The sequence below is a fragment of the Cygnus atratus genome, chromosome 4 (genome assembly GCF_013377495.2).
Source record: "Cygnus atratus isolate AKBS03 ecotype Queensland, Australia chromosome 4, CAtr_DNAZoo_HiC_assembly, whole genome shotgun sequence".
In the NCBI taxonomy this organism is placed as follows: Eukaryota; Metazoa; Chordata; class Aves; order Anseriformes; family Anatidae; genus Cygnus; species Cygnus atratus.
The window spans coordinates 68,831,123-68,846,252 of record NC_066365.1 but is presented as its reverse complement, the minus strand read 5'-3'; the positions used below and the strand labels follow the sequence as shown (position 1 = coordinate 68,846,252).

Sequence of the window (15,130 nt, the reverse complement as noted above, 5' to 3'; positions counted from 1 at the left end):
CTCTTTGTCTGTATTAGCTCTAAATATCAATCGGTCTCTTGCATATGGATTGTGTCTTAATTGTTCAGTGCTTACGGGAATAGCACCCTATATTGTTGGTTTGGGCATAAAAATATGATCACAGTGGAAAAAATAAATGTTTTTGATTGAATCATGTCCAAGGCAGAATAAACATAATCTAGCACATAAAATCTTTGAGTGCAGTTCTCACATAGAAAGGAAAACTAGTGTGTGTCTGATTAGACTGCATTCCTATTAGGTTTATTTTATTACTTCTTTAACTGTTGCAGGTGGGAGTCTAAGCCATGAAACTGTAACACCTATTTCTGAATTTCTTTGCAATTCATATATAAAATTTAAATTAAATATGCCCACTGTAGACTTTTTTTTTTTAATACCTAGCAGTTATTCATTCTTTAGAAATGGCTGAAACATCAACATGGTTACTACTTATAACTTTCACAGCTTTCAGGAAAATAAGCCTAAGATAGTTTCACACTGCCTTAAATTACAATGTGACATTGACTAACAGTGTGGTGAGCTCTAATAATAGATCTTAAATTATTAGTCACTTACACCACAGTCAGAAGCAGAGTGAAACAGATTAACATATTTCTAATAGGAAATGGGGACACAGGATACAAAAAGAAATAGATGAAAAGACCAGGATCATCCATAGCAAGAGAATACAGTTATATGAAAAGTTCTAATTTCCAATGCAAGTAAATTAATTAAAGCAAGAGATTCCTCATAATCATTAAAGTGACATGCAAAAAGACATAAATCAGACAGAACTGTGGACATTAAAACCTCTGAATATACTGTGAGTCAATTGAATAAGTGAAAATAATTGCATTGATTAAACCAGTGCAATAAAAAATGTGATAGACTGGTTATTATTTGTATCAGAGTAGTGTCTCATGACTTCAGTCAGAATTAGAGCCCCATTCTCTGAATATTTAGTAAAGAATTGCCCTTTCTTTGATGAATTTACAATATAAATCAAATATTTTATCATCAATTTATCAGGATTTAGTAATGGGGGAAGAAGTGGATTTTCTAAAGCACTCAGCATTAGACCAACAGGTCACCTCAATTCCATGCTAGAAATAAAGCTGAGCTTAGGAGGAGCAGGGCTGGACCAGAGATTAGTGTTCCCTTCAGTAAATCAGAAAACCTATGAGAGCAATGTGAACTGAACCCAAATTTTCCGTCTGGACAACACAGTAGACTTGACCCAACTTTATGTGTTTAAGTTTATCTACTGAAAGCAGCACAGCTAGTGTCGCTTGATTCTCTACCAGAGCTGAAAGACCCTATTTCTCAGTGCTTCTCATCCTCAGTTATCGACTCAGTTACACTGCCCACAGCTATCTGAGTAACTGCACAAAGCTGCAGAATTACATCTACCCAGTCTTAATTATCTAGTGCTTCATCAAAGGTTCAGGACAAAATTCTGTCTGCTAAACTAGAACAGAACTAGAAGTCATAATCATTGGTCTCTTTCTAGCTATGTTACTCTCCTGCTAAGCAATGCACATTCATTTAGAAAACAGGGATGTTGTCTATCTCAGACATGTGTGATCTAACAAGTAAGTATTTCTAACACTTACATTTTAATTAATGCTAAACATGATTTCCCATCTTGATGTCGAGAAATGGACTAGTATCAACTACTTCCTTCTTAATTTTCATCACACAATTTTTTTGTTATGTTCTCTTTGTCTTGTCCCTCTCACATCAACACCACAGGTTCTCCCCTGGGAGGTTTATAGTACAAGACAATTTGTATTTTTTAATTTTTGTTAAAGTAGTGACATTCTCATACAGTACGCAGTTCCACAGAACAAAGTACTCAATTTGATATCAGTACAGGTGAATGAAAAATCAAAGTAATTTTTACATTTAAAATGCATAGCTTTTAACATTCCGGTGTATGCACACACCTGTTGCACAACTTGAGTGAAAAAGTTTGGAAAAAAAATACACTTTTGTTTAATAGCTTAAATGAGTGATCAGCACTTTGATAGAATATTGAAATAGCAAACTCCTCCCATTATTGCTTGCTAAAAAGTATGGAAAACAGAATTGGAGACGGCAAACCAAACTGAGACTAGTATTTTTATCATTCTGCAGATGATAAGAAATGCTTTTGATTTACAAGTTAATATTTTCTCAATTATTTTCACAATATTCACAGTATGCTTAGTACACATCCTTCCTGAAATCATGCTGCACTACAGAATTTTAACAAAAAAATCTTTTTAATTCTCTTCAATACTATATTCTTCCAGTTTCCCATGAAGCAACAGACATTAAACTCAGATCTTCAGTGGACCCACCCAGCCATCATTACTATATCATAATCATATAATTGACCCTATATATGACAAAACAAATTAAACTATCATCAAAATATTTTTTTTCGTAATGTTCTACTGATGAGACCATATTGCCTCCCTACGGTTTAAGTTTTCATGGTACCAAGCCAGTTTGTTTTCTATTATAAGAAAAAATTAGGGTTTTATTTGTTATTTTAAGGCAATATATTCCAGATCTGGACACCTCTGTTCGAAAGTACAGAACTGCAAGCTTTTCCATGACTACTTCAAATGTGTTGCCAAAAAATAAGTACACTATTGAACTGACTTCATCAAAACAGCTATTACCTTATTGGTGAGCAATTGTATTTGTTTACCATTAAAGGAAACTACATTTTCTCTAAGCTGCAAATGAGAGTTCTGTGGTGTGACATGCTGCAGATGCTATTGTAGGAATATAGGAATATCATGTAGGAGGTAGGACAGGAGAAAAACAAAACAAATAAAAAAAAAACAACCAACCAACCAAATCCTCTTCCTAGTAGTTTTTCTCAGAAGCTCTTTTTTTTTCTTTAACCAGTTATGTGCAGTGTTTCAGGCCATTACAATATGCCAAGAGATGCTCAGACTACTTAATTCATGCTCATCCTATAGTCAAGGGACAAAGGCACCTACTTGTTTTGAGCGGACTTCTTGAAAAAGCTCATCTTCATGCATTGACTTTGTGGGACTACCACCCCCTAATGCAGCCACCTACATCGGATACCTGAAGTCAGACAGGCAGAATAGCCCTCTTTTCAATTTTCTGGTACATTTTTGTATCATGAGGGAAATCTTCATTGCTGTTAACAACAAATCCAAAACATAACATGGTCTAGTTTTCCAGATGGGTCTAATTGAAGATAAAAAAAATAAAAATAAAGCACCAATGTGCTTTACAAGCAAGTTGTAGGTTAATTTACTCCATAATTTGGAAGCAGGCAATCTGGACCCATCACATACCAGTTCCAGACCACTTAAAACCCACCTCAGTTATGACGGCTGTCTCTATTTCCATCCCCCATCAAAGCCCCTGAATACTCCCACGAGAGGTCTCACTAATTGCCGGCAGCATGAAGGAGGAGAATGAGACAGACTAGGCCACAGGTGTAAGGTGCTGAGCAGTGGCTTAAAACATATCTGAGAGGAGCTCAAATATTACACTGATGTGGCTTAATTAAATTCAAAATTCAGAGTTTGGACAAAAAATAAATTAAAACAAGGTTTAAAACTGGGTAAGTGGGAATGCCTTAAGTAAGAGGGTCTGATCGTCATGCATAATAAGGAATTAAGGGTACTTTATTATGACTAAGAACAAGGCTGAGGAGCCCAATGTGGTTAAGTTATTTAACAATTATTTAATGTTTATCTATTTAAAATAGTTTAAGATCTACCTACGTCCTGGTGCTTAATGTGTCCTACTGGTTAGCTCTAATATCTAACATCTAATCTGAAGGCATGTTGACAATTAAATCATAACTGGAGAACAGATTTCATAAAACCAAAGGATTCTCTTGGAGAAGGTGCAAAAAAATATTCTTTATTTGAAATCCTTCATAGCTTTTGTGTCAAAGTAAAAATCTAGCTAAATTTTTACAAATTTCTGTAAAGCATTACTTAAGAACATGAAAAAAGTTAATAATTATTAATAATTAATTAGTTAATAACTTTTATACAGCTACAGTAAAAATGTAAAAATGTTTAAAGTTACTAAAAGCACACTGCTTCAGAAAAGGAGTTAATGATCACTTAGCAGCACAACACGCATTTAGAAACTCTTTAAAAGAATCAGTCCTTTTCTAGTCCCATAGTTTTCTTATTTATAAAAGCACTGTCCCTGAGCATTAAACTTCATACAATTTTCTGATACAACAGTATCATTTTTTATATCCCAAAGATTTCTTTTTGTCATCCTATGTTGTCCCCTTTTTTATAAATAAAATAATCATCCAACTAATAAAATTGCCTTTTCATTTTGAATGTGAAATTTCTAAGTGCATAATGGGAACCTATAGAATTGCTGTATGTGACAGTACATGGTCAGAAACTTTATATACAAAGCTGTATCATTATATACAATGATAAGTTAAAAAAAAAAATCCAAAGAGCACAAAAGATGTTAAGTGGTTAGAAAAAATAATAAAAAGACAAAGATATTTTAAAATCTGATAAATGGGAGAATATGAAAAAATGTAAATATAATATCAAATAGAAAGCAATTCATATTTATTCATATTTATTATATAATTCATAGTTATTAAATTCAATTTTTATTAAACAAAAAAATAGTTTACAAGGCATATAATTAAACATCCTGCTAGAAAATGCCAGAGTGCCTGCTCAGGTAACAAACACCTTCATGGCTTTCAAGAACTTTTAGAATTGATGACATACAATGACTTTGAGGAAAGACTTAAATCTTCTGTTTCAGAACCTAGACTCATCCCCACCATTGCAGCAAGATGAGAATTCACAGACAGACAGGCTATCCCTACTAAAAATCGTACACCTTCCTCCTGAAGCATCTACTACTGGCCACAGTCAGTGATAATGGACCAGATGGAAGTTGGATCTAATTCTCTTAGAAATCTCTATGTTCCCTACAGTAAAAATGTCTTTTTTTCCTTTTTTTTTCTAATACTACAAATACTACATGCTATTTAATTGTTGCACAGTTTCCCCACAAAAATGGATTCAAGTGGAAAGAATGCTTATTAAATTGTCGTGTAAATAAGGAACAAGGTTAAGATAATTTTGTAACATTTTGTAGATTTTTCAAGTTTCTTTTGAAGTTGCATGTACAAGGATTTCTAATGCAGTAGTATAAGAGCTATAACTTAAAATATATCATGCCTGCATAGGTGTTACCTGAATTAACTTTAAGATACTTCCTTCAGTGTTCTCCTAATGACAACCAAGACATGTTGACATTCTAACATTTTAACTACAAAAATTCAGCTAACTTGTGAAATTTGTTTTCTCAGCAGCAACATCATGAAGAGCAGGAAGCTGAACAGATGGTTAATTAAAGAGAATAGAATTTTCACATGTAACTGAAGTGTTTTAAAACATACCAGTCTAAAAGGTGACCTACAAAAAGCTTTTATAAACTGGAAGTATTTAATTGTGTTGAAAGACCCACATAAAGGAACACTTAAGTGCCTGCTACATCATGTATGTCCTTTTTGGCTGTGATATTTAAGCATATTAAATATATTGAGCTCTTCCTATAAAGAATAAATCACTCTGACTTGGTCTGGCTTACTCTGTATGAAGTGTTCAGGTAACAGTTCACCATCTTGTGGATACATGCAAAATACTTCTGTAGACGCTTGAGGAAAGCAGTGATTTTGCTAGGTCACAGCACACCTAGAAAGACAGTATTATTTGGCTATTTGGGAAGCAAAGAGTTACAAACTGGATGGAGACAACAGCTACAGAGAGCTCCCACTAATTTCTGGAACAGCCATATGATCTAGGATGTTTCCTTCATCTGAAACTGAAGCATATGTCTGTGAAACAAAAATCTTACTCTCCTCGCAAGCAGAATCAAAACCTTTACCTTTTCCTTGATTCTGTTTCTCCAGTATTAAGCCAAGGATGACACTCTTGCAAGAGTTAATACTTTAGAGCAGATCTGTGACCATATATTGGGAATAATGGGGGAGAGAACAGGCATTTACTGAAAATCCTGGATAACAGCTACAGAAGGAACTTGAGTAAAAACAGTTCTTTAATTCCTTAAGAAACAGATAGAGGGATGTAAAATGTATGCCCAGAACTAAAGAAAACCATCCTACACACAGCAGCAGCACCAAGCAGTTCACTGAATGCCTTTGAACTCTGATATAATCAAGAAGTCGTTTTTACCATTATGCCCTTTGGAGGAAGTGTAACTCAGGAAATTTCCTGAGGAAATGTAACCAGTTAATAAAGTACTAGTGCAAGAATTCCTGTGCACCTTATAAAATGTGTCAAGGCTCCTGTGTGTAACTACAACTGAAGCTATTTCCAGTAAGTGAATCATTTGTGATTTATCACGTGATTTGTATCAGAAAACAAACAAACAAAACAAAAAGAAGAAGAAGAAAAAAAAAACAGGCAACATAACACAGAGTTTGTTCCTGGGATAGTTAGGGTTCTCTCTTACTAGTTTAGGATTTGGGACCAAGAAAAGAGGTTTGTGTCTTTCGCTCTTATTGACAAGGCTCCTACTTTTCAAATCATTCACTTATATCTGGCCTGGTGCCGAAGCTGTCTCTTTAACCAGGCTCTGGACAAGCTGAGAAGTAAAGCTGCTTGCTTGTGGCACAGATCCAGTGCTGTAGGAACAATAAGTTGGGAAGAAAGCAGAATTGCTGGATTCAAGCCAAATTACTCACTAGTTCTGTAGACGTGCTAAATTTAATTTGCATGTTGTTAGGATATTATCATCTTTAATGGCTAAAAGCTTTCTGAGAAGTCCATACAGTGCCAGATAGACTTTGGGTAATATCAGTCTATCTTCAGCCTACCGAGTGATAATTTTTACAAAAATTGGTGCAGGCAGCAGTTCTTCCTTAAGTTGCCAGCACCCTTCTTCCACGCCAAATTTCCATGTATCTGCCACTGTAATGATGTTTTAAACACTGAAAATAACTACAATTGTCAATCAGAGCTCACTGAGTACTCTCATACATTCCGCAAATCTTTCTTTAAGCTGCTACTATGTGCCTTGATCTGACTTCAGAAGTTTCTTTGTTATCATCTGCCTGCAGGAAACGTTCTGTGGAAGTTGTGTGAATTGGATCAGACAGGTAAAAGCTGGCACCTGAATAATTTATGTCAGCAGCATATTTTCAGTAAGCAACTTGGCCATCAGCTGCAGAGCAGCATCTTAACAAAGATCTAGATAATATGGAAGCAGTCTGAAGAAATAATTCTGATTATTCGTCAGTACCACACAAAATGCACACGTTAACGCCGATGCTGGCAGTTAATCCATACTAATACCAGTTTTTTATCATAGGGATCGCATTTTTCTTCTTTTCCCCATTTCTGTGCAATTATTTCCAGTAACTGTTTGTTTGTTTGTTTTATTGTCAACAGCATAAATTGCTAGGCTGGCATTTGAATTAAAAGGTGGACAAAGACGAAGAGAAAAATGAGACTGCCAGTTGTCAGAGCAGCCACTGATCAGTCACAGCGGAGCATACTGCTCCTTCATGAGGGCCTCACCAATTCAGCTTCATGAAAGTATTACTTGATTACCTTTCTCTGATTGTCAAACATGATTTTTTATGTGCAAACAATATCTGAAGATGTAATGATTACTAGGCATACAAAAATGAAGCTATACACTGTTGAGTCAGAGCTTACTCACATCAGAACAGTTTACAATATATGTGAATATGATGCTGTTGATGAAGGAGACTGTAAACATAACCATAAACTAACATTAAAAACTGTAAGACCTTGTCTAGAATGCATTATTATTATTATTATTATTATTATTTCTAAAGTAGGGAAGACAAAATGTCAAGTGTTAGCCACTATTTGGCGATGCCTTATAGGATATACTATATCCCAGTGTAAATAAGGAGCTCATAATTTCTTCTAAAGCGTATATAAATGACATTTCTCTTTGATACGTTGTTCAAAGTGAAAACCTTGATTCTAAAATTAGAAATTCTAATAGGGAAAAAAAATACTTGCAAGGGGGTAAGAGTGAAGAAAAGACAGTAGTGCTCTATTTTTGGAATTAATACGATCTCGTGATGATAATAGGACACTGATTATATTTATCATTTTGGAAGAGCTACTGTGCATTCCTACTGTTACAACAACAGCACCACTTCCTTTTAACAATACTTTTCAAAGTGTTTTACAAAGGATGTTAGGATCATTATCTTGACTTTACTGACAAGAAAATCAAGAAACAGACCACTGAAAAAATAACTAGCTGAACGTCACCTGACAGACAAGTGACTGAGTGGAAACACAAATTTCTAAGTTCCAGTACCATATTCTACTGACAAGACCGCAGTGATGCTTTCAAATGCCTGAGCCACCTTCTAACCAGGTGAGTGATCACAGAATTTACAAAGGCACTGACTGTGCTTTTCTGACAAGCCTGGCTGAGTACCTACTAAATATTACAGCAAGAAGCCATTCATAACTATCAAAAGGCTCTCCTTTAGCAAAGCCATCCAGTTGTTAGTGGCTGGCAGGAGTTCAAAATTCCAGTTTAAAACCATCTGTCTCTTTTAATTGACTTTACTGTCTTGGTCTTTCCCAGCTGTGATACTTAAGACAGGAATAAGAAGCATAGGCAGCAATTCTTCTATTATGTCTGGTCTAGCACTTCTCCAACACTTTCACACCACAAGGAAAACTTGTAAAAGTTCAGTACTCCCCCGTGTCTGTTGCCTCCTTAGCTTTCTGATGACTCTACATCTTTAAAAGAAAGAGTTTTGAGAGAGGACAACTCAAGTAAAATTTTCTGTTGAGAACAAACATCCACAAGCTCTACCAGACAGGGCATTAACCACAAAAACCTTTGGCTTTCTCAGAATCACAACAGCTAGTTAGTTATTGAACCTAAACATCTGTGTTAGGTAGGGACTGAGGAAGAGAATATATTTTTGCCTTCTCGCCACCTCTACTTGCCTCCTCCAATAAAGACTGCTGGCTGACTGTCACAGAAGACAGCTGTTCTGTGGCTAATTTAACTCAAAGTTACACCTGCTAAAGACATTTTCAACCAGACCACAGCTGCCAGATTCAGGCCTCCTCATACAACTCAGGCAGCAGAAAGAATTACAATCAGCACAGAGAATCTGTCCCCAAATAACACAATATATTATAATACGTCATCCAAAATTTAATACATAAAGGTATATTGTCATACATAAAGGTATATTATATATTGTCTGCCTGTATAGAGTATCTCTGCCAAAGAACAATCTTCCATTTCAGATTTAGAGTAGATGGAGATTTATTTATTTTTTTATTTTTTGGTAATTGTTCAGTGGCATTTTTCTCATGAGGTTGCAATAACACTGAAGAGCATTACTCAGAACAAGGGTTTTTTTGTTTGTTTGGTTGTTTTTTGTTTTTTTTTGTTTTTTTTTTTTTGTTTTGTTTTTGTTTTTGTTTTTGTTTTTGTTTTTTGTGTGTGTTTTTTTTGTTTTTGTTTTTGTTTTTGTTTTTTGTTTTTTTTGCCTTTGGAGTGACTCTATCTTTGAATCCGACACACAATTTGAATTTTTAATTAGAAATTACATTTTGGAACTATACATTGATCAAATCAGACAGCACTGCTGTGCATACATGATACCCACACACAAACACACACTATTTATAGTCTCAGTATATATTTTATAGCTTATCTTGTATAACTATATACACAAGGGCTATGAACAAGTGCAGATATCAAATAACCTTTTTTTTTCCTTTTTTTTTTAAGAAAAGGAAAGCCATCTACACACAAATTAAAAAATCCTCCTTTATTTTGTTTGAGCACTGGTTTCCTGATTCTTGTTTTTTTTCCCAGCCCACTGAATGTTCAATTGCCATTGTACAACACACTCAAAATACAGGAAGGATATGATCAGTGGGCTCGATTTCAAAGATGCGGAACTACCACTGAAGAACTACCACTGAACTAGATCTGACTGAGCTTAAATGGCCCCAAGGTACTTCATTGACTTGAGATAGATTTACAGATTCAGCCATTTAAGCAGAAAGATATAACTCTGCATGTATGAAACCATCTCACAAGTCCTCGCTTGTTTCAAAAGCATACACAATATTTCTACAGCTGTTTAAAATGCCGGAAACCCATTCAACTATTTTTGTTTTAAAATCACTTTTGCAGTCATTCATTACTAACCTGGCTGTTAAAGTCGGAGAAGTGACAACAGAGGTAAAAATTTCAACCATAGCCATTTTACAAAGATCAGCTGCAGATCCTATGAAAGAAAATGACCTGGTTTTAATTTATAGCAAGCAAAATGAAAAAGTTGTGCTTAGAACTATGGCACAGGAATGAAACACATCTGAAGGTTATGAATTAAAAGAATTTGCAAAACTAGCAGATTCACTTGATGTTGTATGTAAAACAGATCACAAGATTAATAAAAAACTAATAGTTGCATGTTAATTAAAACAGAAAATAATAATATTAAGATATATGCTAGTTAAAGGTGAATTTGACACTCATGGCCATGAGTTGAAAACTTCTTTCTAAAAAAAAAAGTCTGAAATCATCTAACTCTAAATTGGAATTAAAATTTACCTATAAATCAATTAAAATTTAATGTCATAAAAGATTAGAACATTGTTTCATGGACACATTTTCATTTGGTAACTTAATTTATGCTTTTTCATATCTCCATGGGTTTGTAATGTATATTCGTTACATTACAGTGTTAAGAGCAGTGGTGCATTAACAGTGTCATGTTATATAATGGATTCTGCATTTCTAGGGATCAAGAAACAGAATGATTGCCCAGGCCTGCAGTTTCGTGAAAGGTTCTGTTTTGAACCATGCAACAGGGTTTTAGTGCATTTTTATATAAAGAATTATCAGATGAAATACAGAAGCAGTCCTTTAACTAAGGACTGGAAACCGTAATTCTCCTTTCTCCATCAGATATCCTAAATGTACCAAACCATATGCTTGTTCCTTTTTGAACCCCCTAACTCAGTCAATCTTGAATTCTTTCTTCCAAATTGTCCAACTTCCAGAGATAAAGACTAGCAACGTTAGGCAAATGGCAAGGGTACTCTCCTGGGAGCTAAGAGAGTATCTAAGAGATTGAGATCATTATCTCTCAATGACCCAAGAGGGGAAAGACTTCACCTCTTCTTTATTCATGGCTTTCTGTGACAAACTGCCTCCTCTGAGTCCCACACTGAGACTCCACCTTGATGACTTTGCCACAGTTGTGTAATAGTTTAACTGCTATAGAACATCTTAGGAAAAGTATTTTCATTAAATTTTTCTGACCAGTTCTGTAGTCCTTTTTGAAAATATTCCTTGATGTTAAAACAATGAAATAAAATAATAGACTAGACACTTCTGGATATAGTTCCATTATTTCAGTGTATTTGGAACTTGCCAAACAGCAAGATCCCAGAGTAGGATTCTCCCAAATAAATGTAACAGTTTCCATGATAAATATCTTAATAAAATACATGTTTTTCTCTATTCAGCCAGCTAGATCTGAAACATAACTGATGAATAATATGCTGTACATTGGTAAAAATTATTGTACTGGAATCTTCAATAAGAGAAAAAACACTAAGAATGAACTGTGGCAAATATCGTTGCAGTAAGTTGAAGCTGTAACTCTGTACATTCCTCTCAATATTGCGATGCATCAAACGTCTTCTGCTATCAGTTTCTGCTACCATATGCAAAATGCAAACTACTTACATTAATTAGATTATTATATATAAATATAAAACATTATATGCAGTTTACTACGCTAACAATGTAACAAAATGTTTTAGCATAATTTTGGAAGTTTTTACAGTCTTTAAATACTATCTCACAGCTGAAACGCTGCAATTAAAAATTATTCTAGTCTAGAAGGAAATTTTTAATACCATTTAGGAATATAGAATATGTTAAAGTTTTTCATACTTGTTTCACCCTACCTTCCAATATTACATGTTTTGAATAATAGACACGCTATTTTTCATCAGATATGTCTTCCAGTATGACTTGAACTGACAACGAAATATGTTAATCTTATTATTGTATGTTTTGATACATACAACTGAGAATTTTGTAGACAGTCCTGTGGCGGCTTTGCCTCAGCTCCACGCTCTTTGGACAGATGGACACAAGAAAGTGCTGCTCAGAGGGCCGTGTAGCTTTATTAATGCTACACTGTACACTCAGCAGGACTCGCTCTATTAGCTCAAGCACTGTGCCTTCAGCTGGAGAAGGCTGCTGGCCAGCTGGATGGAAACCCAGGTAAACTGAACACAAGACTCCAGAGAAGGTTGTGCAGGCATCCCCATATTTACAAACATGCAAGCTTTCCTGCAGATTTTATAAGGATATTTTAAAATCCTGCATTTGAGAGCCTAATACAGCAAGGCAGCTGTCACTTGAGCACAATTGTTACTCACGCAACAGGGTATTAGAATTCTAGATCTGTGCATGTTCTTGCAGGGGTAGTACTTAAATTCAGTTACTAATTACAAGGAGTGTCAAACATGACATAATCACTTAAGTCATTTTTAAAATGAAACATTAACGTGAATAATATTTGGGGAGGAAAAAAGAAAAATCAAACGATCCTTTCAAAAGGAAAATTCAAATCATTCTATAAAAAGCACACCATCACCATATTTAGAAAGCTGTTTTTACTTGCCTGTAAATAGTACATGTCCAATATAACTTAATGAAAACCCTGTCTGCATCTTCCAGTTAAAGAAATAATACTTCCAAAGGGTAGTTTGGTAGGAGGGATTTCAGCTCTGGACTGCCAGCTCAGTTTCATTTTTTTTTTCTTTAGGTGGCTAAATTCTTTACAATACTGGGCCCCACACAACTTAAACTGAGGATGTTAATACATCATTAACTAATAGTTGAGCATTTTTATGATACTTTTTACATTTTCCAACATGGCAAATTTCCCATGTTGTTCTGTGAAAATGATTTGGATTTCAATACAAATAATAATATATGTTCTTGTAATACTGTATATTTCTTAAACTAAAGCTATCTGACAAAATAAAAGCTAGAAATTGCAAGCAGCAAAATCACATAAGCCCTTTTGGTGTAACAAACTATCAAAGAAACCAGAAAGGAAAATGTTTTAAGACAACAATATATCCGAAGCCCGGAAATATATATTATCTCCATACATAATTTGTATCTATTTCTATATTTAACTATCACAGAGAACTAGACTGTATTAGAACATTGTGTTTTGTGATACTGCTTACTTTTTATTTCCAAGGAAGCTAGAATACTTATTTTAAACTTCTCTTTTATAATAAAATTCAGGCATCAGTAGTAGCCTACTAAATAATTCATTCTTTTGAGATTATCAAAGTTGTTGTCTGCTAGAGTTAAGTGTAGATAGGCAAGTAAATAGGTAGGTACGTAGGTGGTTTTTTTTTTTTACCTTGAACAACAAAATTGACAGCCTGCCTCTCTGCTTGAGTGCGTAGCTTATAATCCTGCGCATTGATATTAACCAGTGGTCTTTTACGCCCCATAATGGAAATCACATAACCTGGTAGGATTTAAGTAGAAATCTGTATTAGAGCAATTAAACTTCAAATATTCTTTTTGAAAATAATACAGATTTTTGCAATTATGCACTGTTTGAGACAATTCAATATTTTTCCTTCTGAAAATAGTCAGAGCTTATTGTATTGTTGGTCTCAGAATTATTTTACTCAGAGAATTGGTACATGTTATACAAGAAAAACTTGTGTTCATTAAAGCTGTATTTCATTAGGAATGTCTGCTGATACACTGATAGAAGAGCAAACTCTCTCTGTGGGAGATGAAACTATAAATACCTAGCAGAATTAGCTATCTATTAGCAGCCATAATTAGAGCTTTCCATGAAATGAATAGATTACATGAGAATAGAAAAAAATAAAAAAATAAAATCAACTTGTGCAGCAATTAAATCGTTAATGAATCTTTCCCAAAATTATCAAATAGTTTTTGGGGAAAAAAAGTTAATACTTTTTTTTTTCCTAAATACAATAGTTTCATGTCACTTCCAAGGCCAAACTTCTTTAACTCTCATTTGTTTTTGTTTTTAATCATTAAAAGAAACACATGAAAACACAGATAAATATTTATTTTAGGCCTGATGATGATGTATTTTGCCAAAATAGCTGCTAGCACTTGAGAGGAGCTGAGAGAGGAAGAGAGATCCAATGATCCTCTTGTCCACATAACACATGTAAAGCCTTATCTTAGCTTTTATTCCTCCCCCCCCCAAAAAAAATTAATGAAAAAAAGAAGTACAACAAGTGAAAAATTAAGTAAGAAAAGTGAAGTCACCCATGTTAAAAATGCATCTTCATACAATCTTTTCTTATACTTCTGAGAACCTTTACTTGATGAGTCATCATTAGATACCATGGAAGTTCAGACTGATGTAGAGTTTCATCTTGTCTGACGTATCTCAGACATGCAAGCAGAGTAAGAAAACCTCTCCAAACACAAAGCTCTGACTTTACTGTGGACAGCACACACTCAGTACTAAGTACAGGGAATGAAGATTCGGGTCACAAGTGGTGTTCCCCAGGGGTTGGTGTTGGGGCCCATCCTTTTTAATATCTTTATTGATGATTTGGACGAGGGAATTGAGTGCACCCTCAGTAAGTTTGCAGATGACATCATGCTGGGGGAAAGTGTCAATCTGCTGGAGGGTAGGAAGGCCCTGCAGAGGGACCTGGACAGGATGGGTCAATGGGCAGAGGCCAATGGGATGAGGTTCAATGTGGCTAAGTGCTGGGTCCTGCACTAGATGATCCTGGAGGTGTTTTCCAACCTTACTGATACTGATTCTAAGATGGTTCTGCTGAATTCCTGTATTTCCAGAAGTGCTGACACTAAAAGTACAATTTTTGGAACATGGAACTGAACTATCTGGAGGTTGGGATATTCTTTGGCAAATCACTCTTCTCAATTTAACTAAGATTTTCCTTGAAGAACAGTAAGAAGATGGAATTCTTAAAGCATTGGATGCTCAATGAAAAATAGATTTACTGTAAAATGAAAAATAGATTTACTGTAATAA

The 15,130-nt window shown here is 34.7% G+C and overlaps 1 protein-coding gene across 1 annotated transcript in view; it reads right to left on the bottom strand.

Annotated features, from left to right (window-relative positions):
• The window catches only part of POLN (DNA polymerase nu), a 99,493-nt gene that overhangs the window by 12,202 nt on the left and 72,161 nt on the right, over nt 1-15,130 (bottom strand). Inside the window, 2 exon segments of the mRNA XM_050710576.1 lie at nt 10,234-10,312; nt 13,490-13,600. Of these exon segments, the coding sequence (XP_050566533.1) occupies nt 10,234-10,312; nt 13,490-13,600 (190 nt within the window).